General features: G+C 44.3%; 1 protein-coding gene across 1 annotated transcript in view; it reads left to right on the top strand.

Moving 5' to 3' along the window:
- Positions 1–18351, top strand: part of setbp1 (SET binding protein 1) — a 58766-nt gene extending 40415 nt beyond the window's left edge. The window contains exons 3-7 of the mRNA XM_015027699.1: positions 3110–3516; positions 4151–6064; positions 6271–6478; positions 6568–7633; positions 14073–18351. Of these exons, the coding sequence (XP_014883185.1) occupies positions 3110–3516; positions 4151–6064; positions 6271–6478; positions 6568–7633; positions 14073–14581 (4104 nt within the window). The 3' untranslated portion in view covers positions 14582–18351. The remainder of the gene's footprint in view (positions 1–3109; positions 3517–4150; positions 6065–6270; positions 6479–6567; positions 7634–14072) is intronic.
- Positions 18352–23971: the final 5620 nt, after the last annotated feature.

Below are 23971 nucleotides of genomic sequence, written 5' to 3'. Positions count from 1 at the left end.
TGTTGCCCCCTCCTGCAGGTTAACAGCGACACATAAAGAAATTGCGAATATGCTGGTTAGGAGCAACAGATCCATGTTTAGCAGTTTTCAGCCCGCTGTCTGAGTTGTTAAAGGGCAGCAGAGAGCAAAAACAAGCAAACTCTGGTCCATAAAATCGCCTAAAAACCGCATTTCTCGGTTAGGTTTAAGTAAACTCAGACTCAATCCGAATGTACGCCAAGCAGACCGAAGACCGGTCCAAAAGCAGAAGGTGGACTACAGGGGACTGTATCCTGGGTAGATTCCTGCAAAACAAACTAGCTAGTTTTTTGTTTACATTTCATGAAGGCGGAAGTTGTGCTGATGCTTTCTTCAGAGGTTTTCATGTCGTTTCCTTCACTGGTTCGTGGTGCAGCGCCACCACAGGCGAGGAGGTGAACAGATTCTTCAGAGGGTTTGGTTCGTCTTGCAGAGTGCAAGAGTGAAAGCAAAGCGCATCAAAAGAAAATGTAGCAAATCTTTCATTCATACACTCCAGTACCAGGAGAGACCAAGTCCTGCAGACAGACAGAGAGAGCCTGCTGTGGCTGAAGGAAGGAATTAAACGACCTCGTCTAAAATAAGATGCCACCGATGTTTCCCTGAACTTCTGGTTGCCCAGGAAGCTTTTGGAAATTAGTAGTAGAGGGCCTTGGATTGATATTAGACATAATAATCCCTCTACAGTGATAACTGTTTGATGAAACCGAGGTATTTCATCCATCTCCTAGCAGCCCGTGCCTATTCTCAGCTGAACGCCCGTCAGGTTGAGGCTGACGTTGACCTTATCTGGAAACAAAGAGCCCAGCACAACTCTAAGATTCACTTTGTTGACTAAAACACAGCCGTGAGTACCGGCAGCTCACTCTTTATGACCGCTATTTACATCTGACTGTGAATATCAGACAGTGTGTGCGTTTTCCCTGGAAATGCCTCACACAGAGAGACACAGAGACGGGGCGGGTTGGGGGGGGAGGAAGGGGGAGGAAACTAAGAACAAAAAGCTGAACTGGTGCCAATATAACCCAGGCTCAACCAGGAAAAAGGGGAGGTGTGTGTACTGGTGGTGGTGGAGCACCATTTGTATTTTTGTCTTCTTATTTCTCCCCTCTTTTGCCTCCATGTTTCCTCGTTTTTATTATCTCTCTGTGGTTGCTTTGTGGTCGGTGGGGAGGATGTGTATGGTGCATATGTGTGTGAGACTGTCTGTCTTAAACCGACGTCCCCGCCAACCACCCCCCTTAGAATCTGTCTCTGTCATGGCTGCCCTCCTTTAACCCGGAGCAGCAGGTTTTCTAGGACAGGTTAAATGAGAAAGCGAGCGTGTATCAGGTGCCTGTCATCTTACTCCTCTCTGGACTCTCCAGCTCTCCTCTCTGGTGTCAGTGCGTGCGCATGCACACACTCTGTGAGCTTTGAGATAAATGGCAGCATGCGTGTGCGCTGAAGTGCATGCATTTGCTGGCTTTGTTAATCATTTACGCTGCTTAGTGTTTGTTTGCTTGGGCGTGTTTTTTTTTTTTTCCATGTGCTGTGCAACTTGGCGGTTGTGTGTGTGTGTGTGTGTTTCTGTGCTTTGCCAGTGAACAGACTCTGGAAACAACTCTCACTATTTGACTTCCAATAGAAGACAAGATGGCATGAAAAGTGTTGTTGAGGGGATTGAGCAGATGAAAGCAGGAGCAAACGTTAACACAGTGAACAATGGAGGGTGTACAAATGCCCTGTGTGTGCATTACACGTATTCACACAACGTATTTGCAGAGCACCTGCTCACATACATGCATTTTGCGTTTCTGTATAGAGAACTCTTTTTTTTTTTTCTTTCTTTTTTAAACCGTTCAAAACTTAAATTGACTGTATGGAAGTGTGAGGGTGTCTTTGTGTGTGCACTGGCGCGTCGACGTGTGTGTGTGCATGACCATGAGAGGCAAACCTGTGGTTAGGTTACATCTCCCTGCTGTGCAGCAGAACAGTGTCTCGTTGCGTCATACTGAGTCTGTTAATAACAGGCTAAACCACAAAGGCCATCCGCTGCTCTATTTCTCATCTTCCAGCAGTACACTGATTATGCAGCAGTGATACATTAGGCACGGTTGTCTTGTCTGATGCAGCACATTGAGGTCTTACACATGTAGTTTATGTATTAAGTGCAATGCATTGATAAAGTATTGAAACCAATTGCTTTTGCCACTTAACACCCACAAACTTCAATGTGCTTTATTGGAATTTTATGCGATAGACCAACACAAAGTAGTTTCGAATTAAAAGCATAGATGGGTTTTCAACGTATTTTGCAACTAATAATCTGAAAAGTGTGGCATGCATTTGTAACGAGTCTTTCTTGAGTAAATATTTTCTCTGCACGTCTAGAGAGTGAAAGACTTGACAGTTTGTCAAACGTGGAATTTTATGTAGAGCAAAAAGAGAAAGCATGAGTGAAGCGGCACAAATTCTATATTTTTATTAGTAAAAAGTGTTAAAGAAACACACCTTTTTTCTTTCTCTCCATACAAAGTCCCAATAACATGCATAGGAGCTTATCAATGACAGAATGTGGAAATGTTCAAAGGGGAATGAATGACTTTGAAAATTTATTTCAAACGGTTAAACATTCGATTTGTTTGACACTCGATGGAGAGTCAAGAAGATACAAATGAAGTCCAGATCTGAGTCAGAAAGGCGAGGCGATGAGGCTGGGTTTAGCTACTGCGATACTGCGTGAGCTCAAACATCTCCAACTCTACCCTCCCTGCTCTCACAGCATGAAACATCCTTGCCACAGGAATTTAATTGCTCTGTAAACAAGGCCTTTGTTTTGCTGCGCATTGTTTGCTCTCGCACAAAAGATGTATTAAAATCCTCGGTTTTACTATGAATAGAGATGAATGTCATATCGGAACTCCGTGGTTCACTCATTCAAAGTGTGCTTACAAACTGAAAAATGTACACTAAGCTAGCTGAATGGTGATGGTAGTCGTTTCTATTTACCCATGCGGCTATCAGTCTGTCCCTTGCAGCTGTTTGCTGTAAGTTGTTTTCTGGTTCTCTGAGTAAACAGTGAGATTCTTTTGTCTTCTCTTGTCTCCAGACTTACGAGCGCCAGTTCAGAATGCCTGAGCAGAGAGAGGGGGGTCTTCTGCAGCTACTGGGTGATCCCGCTCCACCCAAACACCAGCCGCGCGGCGCCCTTCTCTCCAACGCCCAGCAAACGCAGCATGGCCTCACTCAGAAGTTCCAGCACAGTCACACGCAGCCGCACCAAATCAGTCCCGATTGGATCACGTCTGCGGCAGCTTTTTCCTCGCTGGGGCAACCGGCCGGCGTCGAGTCATCCGGAGACTTGGTAGGAGGGAGCAGAGGGTCATCGCTCGACGCGACGCAGCCTTACTGCCGGGCGGCGACCTCAAGCCCGTCTCCCCAGAGATCCATGACTCCGGACCTGCAGCTACCGGTGGTCACAGATGCCAGCATTCTCAACCTCACCTCACTGAGCAGGTAGGGTTTGATGGGTGTCCAATATGCGGCCTGGGAGCCACTTGCAGACCCCTGGACTGACTGTGTTTGTATCTTGACTTCAGTTCAAGAAAGATACAAATTTGGGCCCCCCAGCACAGATATTTGACGTAGATGGAGACTTTCTATGAATTGGGAAAAAATGATCACAATGTAAAATATTGTATTAAACAACCACGCTTTTTGCATTCTCTTGCCAGAACCAGTGACTTTTACTCAAAAGCAAGCTTTGCTGCATCCCAGAATGCTTTTAATTAACTTCATAAATTTAATACAGCAAACCTTTTCAAAGAAAGAGTGACCTAAATCCTAATGTTATTGATCAGATTCGACTAAATTGCGCTCTTTTTTCCCCCCAAGTGATACCTAGGAAATTTGCACAATTATTTTTATTAAGGCAAATGTGCATAACCATTTTTAAGTTTTGGATCTAGAATAATTTACACATCCCTTTTCAGCAACAAATCCGACTACTTTATTTGTTTAACTGACGTAATCGCATGCTTTATTACCATGTGACAACAAGTTTGGACATCCCTGCTGTAGATGCACTGTTTGAGATGATTGTTGAATGTATGAAACTTAATCTTTCTTTCATGCATCCCCCTCTCCGTAGGGGAAAGGGTTTGCAGGAGGTCAGCGAACAGCTCTTTGGAAACATCAAGAGGAAGTATGGAAGGAAAGACTCTCAGAGGATGTTCGCGAACCCCCAGAGCGCTGATGCACCTTGGGGAAGGCAGTCGGAGAGAGAGTCGGAGAGCCCCGCTAACTCTGAAGAGAGGCAGAGATACAGGCAAGAAGGGATGGCTGAGCAGTTCCAGGAAGCAAGGGAGGAACGAAGGAAAGATGAGCGAGACCAAGCAAACATCGGGAGGAGAGGCGATGAAGAAGAGAGAGGAATGCCTGTGCAGGCGGAGGACGGGAAAGGAAGAAAAAGGCGGCGGAGGCCTTCATTTGATGAGTCGTTTTCCATGGAGGAGCGGTCCCAGCAGCAGACTCTGGATACTCCAGAGAAGCCCCTGGTTGGACCCCCAGAACCTAAAATAGCACACAAGATAGAGGTCCACAAAAACGATTCTCGACTTTCAAGTCAGAGGGACAGCAGTGCAGACAGGGTAGAAAAGGCAGAAAAAGCTGATAGGAGGGATAAAGCAGAGAGGGGAGAAAGAGGTGAGGCAGGTACATGCGGACCTGACCAGGAAACCGATCTGAGCTCCAACAGGGTGAAGAAAAACCCGGTGGGCCGACCCAAGAGCCTCACAGATTCCCTGAAACTCAGAGAGGCAACATACAATCAGATCAACAAACCCAGTCTTGGCATGAACCCCAGACTCCCCAGCCCCAGCTCTAGAGTTAGCTTGAGTCCGACATCCAGCCCTAAATCCAGGATTAACATTAGTCCAAGTCCAAGTCCCAGACCAAGGATGGACCTGAGTCCCAGTCCCAGTACTGGGAGCAGCCCTGCAGCCAATTCCAGGCCAACTAAGGTCAACGAAAGGTGGTCCTACCTGAAAGCTAAGAATCATACCAGTCTCACCTCCCCTCAGAGAGACAGCATGGGCAGCCCCTCCGCTCTGTCAGATCCGCCCTCTGCCTTCCCAATCACCCCCTCCAGTCCGCTCTACACCAACACCGACAGCCTAACCGTCCACGCCCCCATCAAGAGGAAGCGTGGACGTCCCAAGAAGCAGCCGCTCCTGACCGTCGAGACGATTCACGAGGGCACGTCCACCTCACCTCCGAGCCCGCTGGCGAAGGAGTCAAACCTGGGGATAAGCCGCAGGAGAAAGATGCACACGCTGAACCCGCTGGTGCACGCGGCGTCCTCGTCTCCCAGCGACGGTTTCAACAGTCTGAAGGTAAAGCGAGGCAGAGGTCATCCCAGGGCGGTGATCAAGACCAAGCTTGGGAAAATGCAGAGCATCCTGAACGAGATCCTCTCTGGATCCAGTCAGAACGGCTCCCTGGCTCTGAAGTCGGCTTCTGCTCCGGTTACCTCAGCCATGAGTGCCATGGCGACGACCATCGAGGCTCGATTGGGAAAGCAGATCAATGTCAGCAAGAGAGGAACCATCTACATCGGTAAGAAGCGAGGGCGTAAGCCCAGAGCGGAGACCCAAGGCTCTGTCACCCTCAAAGCTAGCAGGGACAAGCCCCAGATGTCTCTGTCCATGTCCAGTTTTTACGACAGCCCTGCAGTGCCTTCCACCAACTCGTCTCCCAGCTCATGCGCTCCGTCGCTGAGAGCCAGCAACACAGACGCCACCATGCCGAGTTTGCAGCCCATCTCAGCCCTGCCCGCCAAACCGTCAGGAAGAGGATTTCTCTCTGGCGGCTGGAAACTTTCTCCTCCTCGCCTCCTGGCTAACTCACCCTCCCACCTGTCGGAGGGGGCATCGGTGAAGGAGGTGACCCTGTCCCCCATCAGCGAGTCCCACAGCGAGGAGACGATCCCCAGCGACAGCGGGATTGGGACAGACAACAACAGCACCTCGGATCAAACTGAAAAGGGTCCCGCCTCTCGTCGCAGGTACAGTAAACTGTTCAAAAGTTGCCGACCATTGATTTAGCTGTATCATCGTAAATATAGATCATTTCCATAGTTTTATCTGTTGAACATTTTGGAAACTATATTGAATTTTTGGTTGTAAGCTGACAAAGTTTGGGAAGGTTGCTAACTACTTGTTTTTTAAGTTATATTCACTCTAATGTTTACAATTTCTGAACTTCATGCAGGTACTCGTTTGATCTCTGCGGGTTCGAATCCCCGGAGGCCGCCGCTCTGGACACGTCCACCAGGGGGAGCAGACCGCGCTGTGAACGAAAAGTTACTGCCGTGGACAGCTATCTGTCACAGCAGGAGAAGAAGCAGAAACATCACCGGAGGAAGAGGAAATGCCTGCAGACTCGGGACCATCTTCACTTTCTCTCTGAACTGGAAGAGGTTTGTAACAGCGTCATGAAACATTGTTTCATCTGTGATAAAGTGCGAGCACTAAGCCGGTGTGGTGGTGTTGTTGTTGTGCCTTCCAGGTTGTGTTAAAGTTCCAGCAGCTGCGGGTTTCTCACAGGCTGTACACCTGCTACCCTCAGCATCCGTACCCGTCTATCTTCCGGCTCAACTTTCACCATTACTACCCGCTCAGCTACGACTCCTACGCCTGCGACTCCGGCTCGTACCTGCGCAGGAGTGCAGACCTGAAGGCCAAACGGAGGCGTGGCCGTCCGGCCAAAGCCAGCGAACCGATCACATCCAAGCTGCCGTTTGTCCCCGGATATGGCTACGCGCTAGGAGGGGGGAATTACTATGCAGCGCCATATGCGATGCCTTACGCACCTCCTCTGAATCTAGGCTACTTCCCCCCGACGCCACCGTTTTACCTGCCCCACCACTCGCTTGGGCCTGCACCCCCGTCCCCTTTCATGAGGCCCGCCGTCCCACCGCCAAAGGCCTTCCTCTCGAGCGGGCACCCCAAACTGCAGGTGGGGGCGAAGATCCGCAGTGCCAGTGGCCCCCTGCAGGGCCCCACTGTGAGATCGGAGGCTCTGGGCTCCCTGAGCGGCGGCAGTGCAGGCGGTCTGGCCGGGGTCCGCCTTCATAAGAGAAAGCACAAACACAAGCACAAGCACAAGGACGAGCCTCTCCTTTCCCCGCGGGACCGCCAGGAGCTGGGCGGACTTTTCAGCGGCGCCAAGATCAACGTGCGGCTCGGCATGCTGAGCGAGAGGAGGGACTTGGCCGGTCAGGGTTCCTCAAAGCATCTGGAGAAGCAGAGGGGCAACGCGAGGGGCCCCAACCTGGGGTCCGGCCTGGGGATTTTCGAGTCGGACCAGCTGTCCGGCCACGCGCTCGCCGACGGCCAGTTCCACTCCCGTCAGACTGCACAGCCTGCGAAGGGCTTCATGAGCGGCTACGGCAGCCAATCGCAGCGGTCGGAGGCGGCCTCTGACCTTTTCTCGGGGTTACGGGAGGATGAGTGTGCCGGGAGGAGCAGAAGGACTAGGCTCGCTGTCTTCGGAGATCAGGGCTTAATGTCTTTCCAAACGGCCAGGCAGGAGCCGGAGCAGATGAACGAGCGTTCTAGTCCAGCTCTCACTGGTAAGCGTCACATTACGACCTTTCTGTTTGTTTCCGAAAAGAAAGCACTCACTCTCTTTGATTTCAAACAACGCAGCGTACATTTGAATGTCAGAACATTAAAAGGTTAACTTATTTTAGTACTTTGGTCTAAAAAGTGGAACTGCAGTGACTCACAAAATTAGAATATTTATGGGGTTCTTACTAATGGAAAATGTTATTTTACACAGTCATAAGGCTTGATTGCCTGTCATTGACACACGAGGAGGATTAGTCACAAAAAGGAATTTTAAAAGAAACTGACTGTTTAGATTACTGTTTCCAGGCATGTTAATGGAAAGTTGAGTGGAAGGAAAGTGGTAGAGAGCAAAGGTGAGGTAGATGACAGAGCAGCTAGGAAAAGAAAGGCAATGCATAGGACATCAATACAGCATAAAACACCACAAATAGAGCCAGATTACCAAACTACACTGAAAGCCCAAAGGAAAGTGAAGGGGGAAGTAAGGGTGGGTGATATAGATGTATTGCTTTTTGTACTATTGTGGTAAGGATAGAGAAAAAAAAACCTATTTATTTCTGTTTTTGGTATGACTGTGACTGCATGGCACAGCAGTAATGGCACCCCAAACACAAATACAGCTTCTGAAACCATTCCCATTTGAAACAGGCTTCTTCAGGACACCACTTACTTAAAAACACAGTAACCGCTTTTAATCGTGTTTTCAGATTTACTGGTACTTATTGATGCTCTCGTGGAACAGTGGAGAAAATGACGAAAGCAACATTTCCGACCATTTGTCATAACAATTTATCTGAATTCTTATCATAATAAGAAATGTTAAAAAAAAAACACACTAAATGCCCTCCCCTGGGGGACGAGTCACAAAATGCTGCTGAACCAGAGACAATCATCAGAACCCAAAAGTCTCATCTTCAGATGAAACTAAATTTTACATTTAACTTGAATACCAACAGCAATGGGTTGGCGATTGATTGATTGATTGATTCATTCATTTGGAAATAAAGTTCTCAGAGTCTGAAGGAGAGTTGCCTGATGTTCAGAGTCAACAGAGAATCTGTGGCTCATCATCCAGAGGAAGACGAGGAACGCAGACCGGCTGAAGGCTGCTATCAAAGCAACCTCACGCTGCAGTGATCCAGTTATTCATGCACAGGGAGCCCTGACTGAAGGCTCAGTTCATATACTTACTTTTCAGTAGGCAGATATGTCGGCATTAAGATATTCCTGTTATTAATGATCTCATAAGACATTCTAATAGCCTGGGAAACTAAATTCTTGCTTTTCATTTAGCTGTAAGCCATATTCCTCAACAGAAATGTGGAGATGCGTGCATCAGTTCAACATTTTGAACCAAACTACTGAAACTAAACGAACTAACGCGCCGAGTTGCACCTGTCGTGTCGGTGCCGCCCAGCAGGCCCGGTCGCACTGAGGTCCTGACTGAACCCACATGCAGCCAGGAAGTTTTCAAAGGGAAATAAAGTTTCCCTCTCGCACGTGCTCATCGACGAACGCTGCATGTAAACAACAAAGCCCAATCTGCCGCATAGCCACTAATTGCTCCAACGCCAGCGACGGGAGAGCGGATGCACATGTGTTGTTACAAAGCAGCTGTGTGGGATCTTAACCTGCCAAGGTTACTGGACTGTTAACATCGGCAGATTGAGATCACTCTCTAGCTCAGTGATAATGGACATCTGCTACGCTCTGTGTCTCCATGCAGGCAGAGCTAATAGGGCTTTCTTGACTAAAGATGCGGTACCTGCAAATGCTGCTGTTGTTTATAAATAAACTCGGGTGCAGGTTAGGTCCGCGTTCTCACAGAGCAATGTGTAATTTGTTACATTCTGTATTTGGCTGTCTCCGAGCACATCTGGCCGGGGATAAAGAGAACGTAATGCATGGGAGACAACCATAATTCACCGATCTCTCCGTCCCCCTCCCTCCCTCTCTTCCTTCTCTCCTGCCAATGCGTTCGCCAGAGATATATTATTCACACAGTGTGATTTATTTTCTACAGACACGCCGTAAAAGGCTCTTGCCTGTGTTAAAAGAGCTGGCTGGGAGCCAGGGATTTAATGACTGGGGCCCAGTCCAGTGGTGGGGAGGAGAAGCCAGGGGCTCGGGCAGAACGCACCCCCCTCACCCCAGGGGATCCAGGACGGATGACTCATATGCGCGGCCCCTCAGCCCACCCCCACCTCTTCCATATTATCGTTATAGTACCTCATCTACTCCTGCACATCCTTACCCTTTTTTTTCTTCTCCAGTTTTGCCTTTTCTGCAGCTCTTGCCCTTGCTCTCCTCCTCTACCTTGCTCCCACAGCTCTCACATCCCCCCCCCCCCCACTTCTCTCCTTCCTACTTACTTCCTTTCTGCCTTTCACCCCTGTCTCCCTCTCCTCCCAGATTACCTTCTCTATTCCCCATTCCCGTTGCCCCTTCTCTAGCATGACTTACTGCTTCACTTCACCGCCTTAGTCCAATTAAAATACAGGCTCGTGTGCATATGAGTTCTGCTGCACGCGTTTGCACATGCAGGCACGTAAACGGATGGGGTGGGGGGAATCATCCTCAACCTGCAAAATTCACAGCAGATTTTATATCCAGGAGTTAGAAGAAGCTGCTCTGTAAAATGTTTCAAAATGGTTGCTAAAAATATTATAGTTACTTGAATATTTTCTGTTACCTTTAATCATTATTTTTGCTTTGCTCCACCGATTTAAAACTGTGAGATTAATGAGTATTGTCCTCCCTTTGTTTCCACACTTTCTGTTTTTCTACTTCCAGAAATATTTCAAAAAGTCCGAATCATATGCAAAAAAAAAAAAAAAAAAAAAGTTGTAGTAGTCTTTATTCAGTCATCTGATCAGCAGTGTGCAGCAACAGTGGGCTGGAGCAATGCTGGATCCCTTTAAGCCTCATGAAGTTGGAGCCATTTTTGTTTATTTAGGCGTTTACTCTGGAATCTCATTAAATCGGTTCTAAACCAGAGGAAAGGCATTCAGAAAGTTTCTGCCGGTGTGAAACCGAAACTTTTTAAAACTTTGACTCCAGAGGCAGATCTACGTTTGGTAGCAGCTATTCTAATCAGTTGATTTATTATTGTTTTTATTGCAGTAGCGAATGTGTCAAAAGCTGTTTTCCCACATTGGCATTGCTGAGGGTTGTTTTGTTAATATTACTAATTAATGCCCAGCATGGTTGGAGTTTCTCTAGTTACAGTTGTATAGTATGTGTAGAAAAAAATTATTTCTCTGTTTCTTTTTTTTTCTTTTGTATGTCATTAAAATTACTTTAAACCACAGGAATGATGCGGTGGAAAATATAATTGGCTTTGTTTACTACTCTGGACTCAGTCAATCTTTTGCATGAATAACTGCATAAATGCACGATTTCATTTGCTAAATGACAGCATGCTCCTGTAATGAGCAGAGCCAAGATACGGTATTAAAAAAAAAAAAAGAAGCTTAATGTCTGTAAAGCACAGAACACTGTCTGCTTACCTCATCCTTAAATGAGATTAGTTCACATTTCCCATGAAAACCTGATGGAGGGGGAAAAGTGCAACGGCAGCAGAGGTAGCTTTTAAAATCATAAACAGACATAAATATTGAGGAGAAGAAGAACGCATGAGGAGAAGACGATAAGGAAAATGTAAGACAGAGCGAGAGCAGAACGCCGGAGGACGAAGATCGATATCTAAAACATCTGGAAAGAAGCGAGAACAGCCAGGAAGGCCGATTCACATGACGCTACAACCTCTGCACGCAGACAGAACCTGAAATAACTTTCATCGTGGAGGATGACTTTATCCTGCTAGTCAGATACGAAGCGGGCCGTGGAGGTGGGGATGCCTCTCTGCTCCTCAGAGGAACAGGTCCTCGGCGCTACAGAGTCCCTCGCGCCGGTGAAGGTCATCGGTTTAATGTTCCGTGTATGGAGCTCATAAATTTCTGCTACTTTGTAGTGTGCATGTGTGCGTGTGTGCTCACTTCTGTGCAGCTCATAAACCGCTGCTACTGAGTGCTTTCTGCAGTCACTAATTTCACTGCCCCTTCTAACTTTTTTGGCAACCGTAAAGTGAAAATTTACAGCATGCAGCTGATATAAGCAGCTTGAATGTTATTAGTCAAAACTCCACACCTCCTTGTGTTATTTGTGAAGTCACAACGGGAGCACTTCCACTCAGAATTACGAACTGGTGCTGGTCCGGCATGAAATGCATGTTTCAGCCACGCAATAATTCTCAAACATCCGGAGGATTTTTTTTTTTTTATGTGCTTTGACTGTGATTTAATGTTATTTTCGAAACACTGCTTAAAGTAAGTATAGTTATATTACTCAAATACGTAGTAAAATTAAAATGTTTGTACAAAATCACTTAAGATGATTTTGGACTCATCAACAATCATAATGATTCATGTCATTTGAACAGAGTCAGTTAGCCCAAAATAGATTGAAATAAAGTGTAATACAAAGATTTGAGAAAATAAACAATGAAATGAAATTATGATGACAATTAAGCATTTTTTCTTCTATATAACACACCATAATTCATGGTGAAACAAAGTGAAACCTCATTTTTTTTTTTTTTTTTACGGTTCTGAAATGGAGCCAAGAAGATATTAAATGGGGATATTATTGGGCAAAGAGGTAAACAAACAATTTAGAAAAAGAATAATTGAAAAATTAAAACTACCATTATTGAAGAATATCTTTATCTCCATTGAAAACTGTAGGAGAAACAACTATGAAAGTGGGAGTAAATCTAAAATAAACACACACTCAGCGAACCGTTCTCTGACGAGCCTCTTAGCCTCACGAGGACCTGAACGTAGATTTATGCAAAATATTTCACCCAGTTACAGTAAACTGTGAAGACATGAACAGAAAAGGAGCAGATGTTCCACAAATCATTTAATACACATTTTATAACCTAAGTAAAGACCAGGCATGGGCTGGTTTCAAAAGCGCATAAAATATTTCTGTCCTACCACTGCTGCCGTTTAAAGTCGTTTAAGTAAGACGTTAAAAAACGTTCTGGAGTCACCTAAGTTTTTTTCAGCTCTACGGAGCATAGAATCAAACAGAGCTGCACCTCCCCCACCTGTTGCTGCACACTGCCAGGGAGCTGGCTGAAAGAAGGCTACTGCACCTTTTCCCTTCTTAAAGGACATATTCAATTGAGCATTTGGGGATATTTGTGGTTGTGAAAAGCGTGGCTGGACATGGTGTGGGTACTAGCTGAACGTCCTGCATTACTCTTATTAAAGTAATGTTAAAAGTTGGTAAAATTCTGGGCTAATTAACCAACTGCATTAAATAAAAACAGTTAGATTATGTATGTTGTTCCTAATGTTATTAAAGTTGAATATTTTTACTCAGGTTTATGATATCATGCCTATTCTCATTTAACTTGTGCATAAACTTCATTATTTTGCAATCCTGCCACACTTTTATTGAAGTGCTGGATCACAACAAAAACCAGCTAAGCTGTAGCAGCAGGACTGTGGACCAAAACAAGAAATGACCATTTGGGAACCAGCGGCCAATTGTGCTTCTCCCTCCATTTTGGCTATTGCTAGCTCTGAGCGCCGGGAACGGTTCCCAGACAGGGAGGAGAGGGTACGAGGAATTTTTTGGGGGTGGGTGCGTGTGTGTGTGTGTGGGTGGAGGAGGGGTTACGGTGTAGGGGACAAAGATTGAAAACAAAAAGAGAGACTGAAAAAGGCCCAAGATCAGGAAGCTGTTTGTGAAATGAAGACGGAAATGAAACCGTGCAGTGTTTCCAGTTTAATTGAAAATGAGAGAGCGGCATATTGCCTCCCATGAAGAGCGGAGAGGAGAGGAGAAAGAGAGTGATGGGAAAGAGGGAAGGAGAAAGAATGGAACAGCGTGTAAAGGGCACACTGCCCAGCTCATCAGTGTGAAAGAAACAATATGGCTCGAGTTTCTTCTGCTCAGCCATTCTGAACTGCTGAATTCATTATTCCTGCGTGTTGGGGCCTTCTGCATGCGTGCACATGTGTTTTTCTCTTTGTGTCTATGTGATGCTGGGGGATATATGGACATGTGTGTGTGGGTGTGTGTGACTTTTTGGCTGCCTGTTCTCCAGATGCACCAGTTTGATTCTGTGTGGCGACATATTAAATGGTTGAAGGAGACATTTCTTTGGGTTTCCTGCGAGCAGAATAGGATCTCCTCCTCTCTGCTCTCTAGCAGACAATTACAGGATAGGATCTGCTCTCCTGGCTCAGCTGGGCTTTGAAAAGCTTACATGAATATCTCAAAATTAGCAGGAAGCTCTTGAGGCAAAAAAAAAAAGAAAAAAAAGAGACCTTCTTCCATGAGCTAAATTACATGATGCTTGCACGAAAACTCCTGCTTGCTTTGCAACCTATTTACTCACCTAAATCGTTCCCTTTTACTCCCCAGGTGTCCCCGGTAAGAGGAGGTATAAACGCCGTGAGGTGGAACAGATCCAGAAGGACGTCAGGAGGATGCATTCTTTGAACTTTGATCACGTGCAGAAGATCCTACGTGCGAAGCGTCTGCAGCGACAAGCCAAAACAGGAAATAATGTCATCAAGCGGCGGCCCGGGCGGCCCCGAAAGCAGCCCCTGGAGGAGTCGCAGCCGGCCAGCATGAGGGAGGAAGTCTGGGCCGACGCTCGAGGTCTGGACGTTCCGGCCAGCAGGAAAGGCGACGGCAGGACTTTGGGGATGCCCGTCCTGGAGAGGTGCGACAACCTGCCGGGTCGGCACAGCCTCAGGCCGAGCCTGGCCCTGGAGTCTCACGAGCTCCCCGCTCACGACTCCATCGCAGCGACTATCGAGACGGTGGTGCACCAGGCGCGATGCGTCCCTCCTCCCGGGAATAAGGAGGGCAAACGCAGAGGCAGGGGCCACAGCAGGGACCAACTGTGGGCGCCTGGCAGTCAGTAGACGCCCTGAACTGACGGTAGAGCAGCTACCAGAATCAGAGCTGCTTCAGGCCTAACAGATGCAGTGCCCTTAAAGCGGGAACCCTTTGATGCACTTTGACTTGTGTCTCCTCCTCCGGTCGGTGGAGAGGAGCCCAGGCGGCGGAGCGGTAACGGAGGAGCGACAGCCTCCCTCCGTCTGCAGAAACCCCGACCAGACAACGGGCTTCTCAAACACCCTCCGGACCTGTTTTCACATCGGCACTCTACGGTACTCTGCGATACTGAATCTGATGCTATAAAAGTGTGTGGTACTTATGATAGAGTAGGATTTCATGTGATTCTTTATGTATCTGATACAGTGACGTGTATGGTACTTTACGATACAGTATCTGAATGTGGCTTTAGCCATATATTTACCAGCAAAGGGGAAGTGGGTGGGGGTGGTTCATATAAAACTGTGCAGCTCTGCTTATTTTTTTGCCTTTTTGTGGAAGCTTGTGAGACATGCAGGATAACACATCAGTAATTAACCCTCCCTAACCTGTCTGGGATATTTTCTTTTCTTTTCCCCCCTTACCATTTTCTAAGGTTTCTCGCCCACTTTTCGAAGAAATTCACACTTCCTTGGCAGCTCATCTTCCCCGTTTAACCCCCAATTCTCCTCAGTTTTGCTCCTACTGATGTTTTCAATCTGCAGTCCTTGAGCTTCCTTGTTTTCAGTCTGTCTGTCGTGTATTTCTCCCGTCTCGCTCAGGCCTCTCCTGGGCAGGGAATCAAAAGGCAATACGGTGGCTAAAACTTGTCCCCCGACTGTACATAGAACTAAAAAAGTCCACTGTTGCCTGCCTTGTACAATGGGAAAAAAAACAACCAGCTCATAGATGTGTACTGGCTTCCAGTATAATAAATAGAATTGTAGATAATGAAAGTGTGTATTGTTTTATAACCAAAAACAGACATGGGTGTGACTCAAGACAAGTATGTTTTCAGACAGAAGAATACCACGTATATTCATTCATACGCTCATTATTGTGTTTGTATCCAGGGGTGGGGGCGGGGAGGGAGTGTTTTGGGTGAAAGAGGAATGTCGGATGTGTTTTTTGCTGAACTTTTAGAGTTTGTTAAATGCACTATGAAGAACCGTTCACTTGCATCAATCAAAATGCAGCACTTACATGCTTGTTCTAGCCTTATGTGTTCTTTGCATCCGCTGGGTTGGGCGTCCGGTCCAGAGAGCATGCGTTATTTTTTTAATCAATTTATATATGCAGGCCGCGCAGCCAAAAAGCATTTAAAAAAAAAACAAAACAAAACAAACAAAAACAAAACAAATGAAGCGTAAGTCACAATTGGACAGTTCAATTAACAGCCCCATCCTCCCCTTTTATGTTTCTACTTCAGCTGATTTCAGTGAAGCAAATCCAGTGTTTCGACTTTGAAACCAAAGTCTCAGAACTCCGTAAGGATGTAGTATTTGAAAGTATTAAAGTTTGGCAAACTCTCCACCACATTGGCAGCAATGTAAAGCATTCCTATGTGCACTGTAGAATGTAGCCATGTTGGACCTCGGTGTCAATGAGCCTTTTGTTTCACTCCTTTTTCTTCTTTTTTTATTTTATCAGTATATGGGACTGTGGATCACAGTTGGATTTTTCCCAGACATAAACAATAGTTCAGTGTTTCTTTGGGAACGTTTTCAGACCGGTGGATTTGTTTTTTTTGTTTGTTTTTTTTTGGGTCAGGTGATATTCTCAGTTGCAGCAGCTCAACTTGTGCCTTATGTTTCCTTTCTATCACGGATTGCATTTGACTGAAGGAACAGAAAGTGGCAAGGAGTGCCCTCCCGAGAGTGACCCAAGCATGTTCACGATTGTGCATATCGACCCTCGTGTCTTATGTCATCAGATCCCTGACGCTGCCTGTGTCCCCTCACGTCTCTCCGTCTCTGGGCGTTCTTCTCGTTTTCTGATCGTTTCATCCTGACAGAGCTGGAAAGGGTGGGACTCGCTGTGTTTAATGCGCATCATGTTCTGACCTAGAAACCGCCGTACAGCGGTGGCAGAAGAAGAAAAAAAACCCCCACTGAGTCAGATCTGCTTCTGACCGGAGGTATCGATTCTTCTCGCTGTCTTTGATGTGGAATTGAACATCACTCGCTCCTAACGAGTGAGATATCTGACAAATAGAGGAACAGAAGCAGCTGTCAGGAGAAAATAATAAAATAAAAAAAACACACATATTTGCGTATATTGTTTGCTATGCATCTGGCCATTTACACTGGCAGTGACCTTAAACAAAATCCATGCTCCGGGTCCACTTTGCGACAAAGAGAAACAAGTGGTCTTATTTGTTGAATAAAGTGAGTTCATGTAAGGAGAATTGTGAATAATACCACTAATAATTTGTAATAATGACAAAGTTGTGCAGAAAGTGACTATCATTTCAAGAAAATTATACTTACTGCCTCTCTATGCAGTACAGCCTTAAACAGACGTAAAACTACAGTATTGACGTGTTGGTTGTAAATAGTGTTTTTGTGTCCATCGTGCATGGATACCAAACCAGAGACCGCCCCCATCAACCCGCCAGAGCGCCGCCTGTCTCCACCAACACACAAATAAAGTACCTTGGTATCGGGCATGGGTCGGTTTCCGAGCTTCTAAGAAACTACAGCTTCAAAAAAAAAAAAAAAACAGCTGAAGGTTTTCCTTCGTCCAGATGGTTCAATTGACAGAAGACGGTTTTGTCACTTTTGCTCATGAGAAAAGTTAAAACAGCACTTTCTTTCCAGGTGTGAAAAGCAAACAGCCATGCAGTGGACAGGAGCACGACCCAGCTCTCTTGTTAACATGATAATGTTTTTAAACCACAGTGGGCAAGCTACAATAAGCCCTTTAAACCACTTGTTTTTGGTCTCAGCTATGTGTCAAATTGAAAATCATAACTATTTGCTATAAAATCCAATATTAATGTTATTTCAAATGTAGTAATATATTATTTTAACTACTTCACTGTTCTGTTTTAAAGCAATTAGGCCATGCTGTGGTGTCATAACTTAAAGTTTTTAGTTATTAACCTGATATTTTTAACTGAAGGTTATCGTGTCGTCAGAATCTCGTACCGACCCATGCCTATTTGGTACGGTCATTATTCCAGCTCATTAATTTACAAAGAATGCTATAATAATCTTCCTTACTTCCTCGTGAAAGCTCTCAGAGGCCCGACTGCAGTACACTGGACCAAAAATAGGGATCTCTGCTGACTTTTGGCTCCTTCCGCCTGCAGCTTGAAGGTGCGTTGCTGTAGCGTGAAGAAGGCTTTTGTGTGTTGGGGGAGCTCTCAAAGGGAAAACACCAAAAATACTCTCAACCTAATGTTAGCGTGCTTCGCCTTGCCTTGGTAGAGGACTTTGTGTGGGTCTGTGGTGGAGGTTGGCTGTGTACCGACGGCTCCTTGCTGCGGTGGGGCGGTGGTCTCTGACGGTGGCGTTAAAGGCCCCGGGTAATGTCTGCGCTGTCCTGTCTGTTTCGTCTCTTCCTCCACCAGCCGATGCTCCGGTGCCTTTTAACACTGACAAGTATTGTCCTAGTCCAGAGCTTTCAGTCGACTCGGAGACTTCAGAGGGGATGTAGTTGTGAGTGGGGATTCATGCTCTCCTGTTAGCAGCCCATCTGGCTCAGCTGGTCAAACTTTTCACGTTTTGCCGCTTCATAACCACAAACTTCAGTGGATGTTGTTGTAGGCTGATATTGGTGAGATGAAAGGAAAACGATACATGGTTTTCTTTTTCTTTTTTCTATAAAAACAAAAATCTGGACATTGTGGCTTTCGCTTGCATTCAGCCCCTGTTAGGCAGTATTTTGAAGAGCCGCCTTGTGCTGCAGGTCTATATAGCTCAGCTCATTTATAGGTCTGGACTTTGACTAGGCCATTCTACTACAAGAATATGCTTGGATCTACCTTTCACTCTGTTTTTAGTCTTTGCCCTGCTGGAATTGAACTTTTACCATGTTTCCCGCCTCTACTGAAGTAAAACATCCCCACATCATGATGCTGCCACAACCGTGTCTCACCGTTATGAAAATACCGGTGAGATAAAGATACCTGTTGATAAATGCTTCTTTGTTAACTGTGTATTCTTGCAAGTGTTACCAAAGGACCCTCAGCTGCTCCCCTGTTAATGCTCTCCTTGGCCAGCCTGTCGGTTTAGATAGACGGTCATGTCTTGATAGGTTTTTGTCTTTTCATTTCCATATGATGAATTAAGTGGAATTGGCCTTCATGACTTTTGTTCACCAATGTTTTCTAACAAACATCTGAGGTCTGTACAGAAAGTTTGGCTTCATACTGATGATAAATGAAATCCTTTTGCTCAGCAGTTTGCTTCTAAAGGCCGCTGGGGTCATCTGATTTTATTTAAGGGTATCAGACTTGAGGCGTGCTGCACTTTCAGGGCTTTTATGTGGAAACTATTTCGAAAACCATGTATCACTTTCCTTCTGCTTCACGAATAAGAGCTGCTTTGCGTTGCTCTGTCGCATAAAATCCCCACAAAATCGCAGTTTTAACAGGATAGAATGTGAAAGGGTATGAATAGTTTTGTAAGGCACTGAAATCAAGCTTGTGAGCAGCGTTTGAGCTTACAGTAATATTGCATTAAATGTACAATTAGTCCACAGGGACACCATGCAGGACGAGACAAACTGGCAACTGCGTTCTTATTCCCCTGATCCCATGCAGTGATGGGAGTCTTACACCTGGAGTGAGGGAGGGCAGGGAGGGGGGTGGGGGGGTTCATATTATGGAGTCATAAAAGTTGTCATCCTTCCAGCATCTGTTTCCCATTCGAAGCTATAACGTTGTTCCGAACTGAGAGTGCAGACGAGGCACTGAGAAAACCAATAAAGTACTTCTGTAGAGCACAAAGTGAGCTCTTCTAACAGCGCGGGCATATTTTAATTTGTATACATTGTGTATTTGAAACCTTTTTCTAGAGTGGCTCTTCTTTATTTGCATGCTCAATTTTGATTGTATGCATAAATATTTTAGACAAGTTGAATTTCAATTGAATTTGAACCAAGACTTGTACATTGTTTGATATGTTTCTTTTTGTAATGGATTTTTTAATTCATGAGGCATTTTTGTACATTGTATGAATATTAAAAACTGCAAATATTTGACATATAGAGTAAATACTAGATGCACATGCATATGCATATATTCCTCACAGTATGTATGTGTAAGCATACACATATATTTTGTATTTGCATTTGCCAGCATACAGATATATGTCTTAAGCACATATATACCTGTATTATATATGTATATCCATGTCTGCTGGCATGCTTTTGGTCATGTTTCTCTTCCATGATCTTGTAGGTTCTTTTTTTTTATTATTTTATTTCCTCTTTCCTTAAAAAGAAATGCTCATTCTTTGCTACCCTTCTGTTGGCTGGCAGCCTTGAGCACTTATTAAGAAGAACTACAGTTGAAGTTGTTCATGTTATCCATTGTGTGAAATAATAAATGACTTTATTGACAGCTCGCAGTGGTTCGTGCTTTCTTCTTTCTGTCAGAGATTGTATCGTTATTCTGTTCCCCTAAAAACTGCTTGGTCACATGCTGAGATTTGCCTCTGTTCCTGCATGTGTGTGTGTGCGTGTGTGTGTGTGTGGGGAGGTGTGATGGAGCGAGATGACAGGCAGCGGGGTTACTGCACTGCTGAATTTAAGATTCTCTCTGTGAATGAGTCCTACTCTACAGTGTTGCAGGTAAATGAGAGGGAATCCTCTCATCAGATTATACTGCAGAATCTCTCTCTCACACACACAATCACACACACATATCCTCTCTTCGTTCTCGTTAGCCAATCTCGAAATCGTTTTTGCACAACCCCTTCGGTGTCAGTTCGAGGTGGGCCGGGCTGGAGGCTGTCCTGTCATTGGACGGAGGTGAGCAAAAAGTGCCCTGCTATTGGCTGCCGCCAACTAGTAAAAATCTCCTGTTACCATGGTTGCAGAGTGAGCTGCCCAAAAGTGTCTCAGTGCATCTGGTGGTGCTGATGGAGCTGTTGGCACCACTGGTGTTGTGCTGCAAAAAAAAAAAAAAAAAATCCCACTCCGATGGAAAGAAGTCAGAGGAGAGGCGAGCCTGCACCCAAATCACTCTGTTCTGATGGCTGCAAATGAGCCCACATGGCTCGTCTCCACCCTCCTCTGCACGTGAGAGAGGATGAGATGGATGAAGGTGAAACAGCCGTGCTAAATGTATCCTGCATGATGGATGCGCTCCTTAACCAGGGGGAAAAACAGGCTCATCAATCTCAGCTTCAATGCATGGATTTTTGTTTTTTTCTTCACCAACTTTGCTATTAAAGTTGGTTTCATGACCCTGCATCCACTATGGACACAAACATACATCCAGAGAATATCGTGGATACTGTCTACATCCACAGTATGAAACTTGATGAGTAATGTCTTTTAAAAAAGGGAAGTACCTAGAGAATACCCTTTGCAGAATTAAATTTAAAGATTTTTTACTTTATTTTGGCAACATGTTTCTTCGGACTAGAAGTAATAGAAAGTTTTTGGAGTGACCCAGGAAGGGTTCTGAATTAAATCTGATAGAAAACCTCCTTTGACATTATTTTATAATATTATGTGAGGTAACCAACTTATTTCCTATCAGAAACAAACTCCTTTGTTGAATAAAGATTCTTTGTATGAATAATTTTGGGCTGGGCTCCTACAAATTTTCAATCCTGTACTTTTCCAGAATCAAATTTCAAGCATTTCTGAGAATTTTTTTTTTACCTTTTGGAGATTTTATTACAAAAACATTGACCAAGTTATTATTATTTTTGACAAATCATTAATTGCCATGACTAATGAGGGCCTTACAGTTCTGCAGAGAGGTAAAGGGCTTTTTTAAAATAGTTTGAAAATTGATCAGTGTCTCAGATTCATGTTCTTCAGGAACCTGGATCTGAAATAAACTGTGCAGTCATCCAAAACCATAAGCATGAGTTTATTAAAGTAATAAAGTTTATTAAAGGCTGGAGAATATGTGAAGATAACATTAAATTCCTACATCAACCTGCTAAATTACGTCCATATTCAATAAATTAGGATGTATGTTCAGAGGTTTGTTACCCAGATTAAAAGTACCTTTTGATAATAAACTTTAAGCATTTATTATACATACTTTTCATTAAACTATCATTTCTGTGTTTATGAATAGTTTCTTATTAGTCTGATGTAATAATTTTAAATGTTTTCATTACATGTAGGTGAAAAATCATTATAATCAACAGAAATAAAAGTTTTCCACTGTGTGTAATTATAATGTGTTTCTATTAGTGACAAAGTTCCTAAAATAAATGGGCTTTTCAATAATAATCCAATTTATTTACTGGGTCTGTAGTCCGAACTTGTCGTTTCACTATTGTAAGCAACATTTTCCCCTTTAGCTCTAAAACTTTTTGAAGTTTGGAAACCTGCATCTGCCACAACATCTGTGCATTGCACGAAAGTGAATATTTGCAGAATTAGTTCAGAGCTGTTGTGTTTGAATGCAGCTCTCAGACAGTGTGGGAGGAGGACAGGTGTTATAAATTGTCTCATATATCTGACTCCTTAAGGTCCAATGTTCCCGTCTCGCCGTAAAGAAAAGGGTCAAAATTTAGGAGCATCATCCTCCCAACTCTCTGTGGATCCTCCCCTCCAAGGAATGTTGGATTTAGTGTTGGCTGAGGTGGAAACTCCAATTCTACTTGAAATACTAAGAAACAATTTTATTAGTAGAAGAAAGCATCTCAACTCAGGCCTCCATCGGTCGTAAGAAGTCGCCACACACTTAATCATTAAATTAAAAAAGGTATTAGGCAGATATCATCAGAGGTGTTCTCACGGGGATGCAAAGCAAATTCCCTCTTATTGATTTTGTAATTTATTTTTTTTTTCTGGGAAAGAACCCAACAAAGGAGAGCTTCAGCCTGACCAGAGCTGCATCCATGGATCTTAAGCTTTGTTGCTCAACACATCTCAAAAGAAAAAAAACATGTCAGAGTTATGTTGTCCTAAATCTGGCTTCTTAAATCTCCACAAATCACAATGTTTTATAGCCTCCGATTGTCCTTCCGAGAACACCAGTAGGGAGTTCAAAATAAATTAGATTACGTCTTTCTGTAGATTTTCTAATAAAACACAGGGGTGCACTAAAATTTGTGCTCAGTAAGTACTTTTGGTTGTTAGATTAAAACATTTACAATAATCAAAAACTTAACATCAAATATAACCCTAAAAATACAAATAACAGTTGTTAATTTTATTTAAGTGAAAAAAAACTATCCAAAGCATCCTATTAAAGAATAGCATGCTACAGCTTTGCTTAGACTTTGACTAGGCCACTGATAAAGACTCATTTTGTTATTGTCAGAGGCAGACTTGTTGGTCTGGTCTACTTTTGCATCCCTTCCAAAATGTTCCAATTTTTTTTATTTTTCTCTTTCCCTCCAAATTTATATTTCACTGTGAAACACTGAATTTGATCAGTGAGGGGTGTTACTGATCAAAATCATTTACTTTTTGTGGATAAATGATTTTCATATAATCTACATGATTTGCCATTTAAAAATATTTTTCTAATCTTTATGTAAAGGTCAACTGAGGGGAAGGTCTTCTGCACCTTACTAACCAAAATACAATTTAATTGGCATTGTTCCTTTGATTTGATTTTCTGCATCTCAATAAATGCATTCCTTAAAAACGTCGAACCATCTGGTTCAGATGTATTTTTCCATCCAAAATCTCCCAAGTGCTCCAGAAAGCACGTCAAAACCAAAAACCAAAATAAAACCATCCACTAGGTGAGACCCTGCCAGCTAGATCAGATTAGATTAAAATCTTTTTTTTTTTCTAGACTAGAGCATGTTCACATGTGTGTTTTCTTAAACAGACTCCTTAGCCCTCAGTGATGATTTTCTGAGTGAAGATGCATGACTGAATGCCAATGAATGCCAGAGACTGTTTCAAGCACATCCAAAGCCACAGAGACCACCAACAACAAACAGAGCCATAAATTTACAACAGATAGTCCTGCAGTCCTGGCCAACTAACCGGGAAGCCTGCCGTAACCAAGCGTCCTCTCAATTTATCTCTGTTGCTGTTTTCAGAGGATGACTATTGCTTGTGTTTATGAAGATGGATAGAGCAGGCAGCAACCAAAGCACCTCCTCCCTCCCTTCTCTCTCATTCTTCTCTGCGCAGCGATGGGAGACACCATCTGGTGGCTGAAATGTAAGAGTGCGGATCCAGCTCTCCTCTTTAAAAAAAAAAAAAAAAAAAAAAAAAAACTTTATTTTCACACCAACGGGAGAAAAAAAAAAAAATTTTTTCTCGGGGGTAAAAAA

Source organism: Poecilia latipinna, unplaced genomic scaffold, assembly GCF_001443285.1.
Source record: "Poecilia latipinna isolate Pla-1442-1.1 unplaced genomic scaffold, P_latipinna-1.0 Scaffold104, whole genome shotgun sequence".
NCBI classification, from domain to species: Eukaryota; Metazoa; Chordata; class Actinopteri; order Cyprinodontiformes; family Poeciliidae; genus Poecilia; species Poecilia latipinna.
The sequence above is the reverse complement of the archived record's forward strand: the minus strand, read 5'-3'. Positions and strand labels throughout refer to the sequence as shown.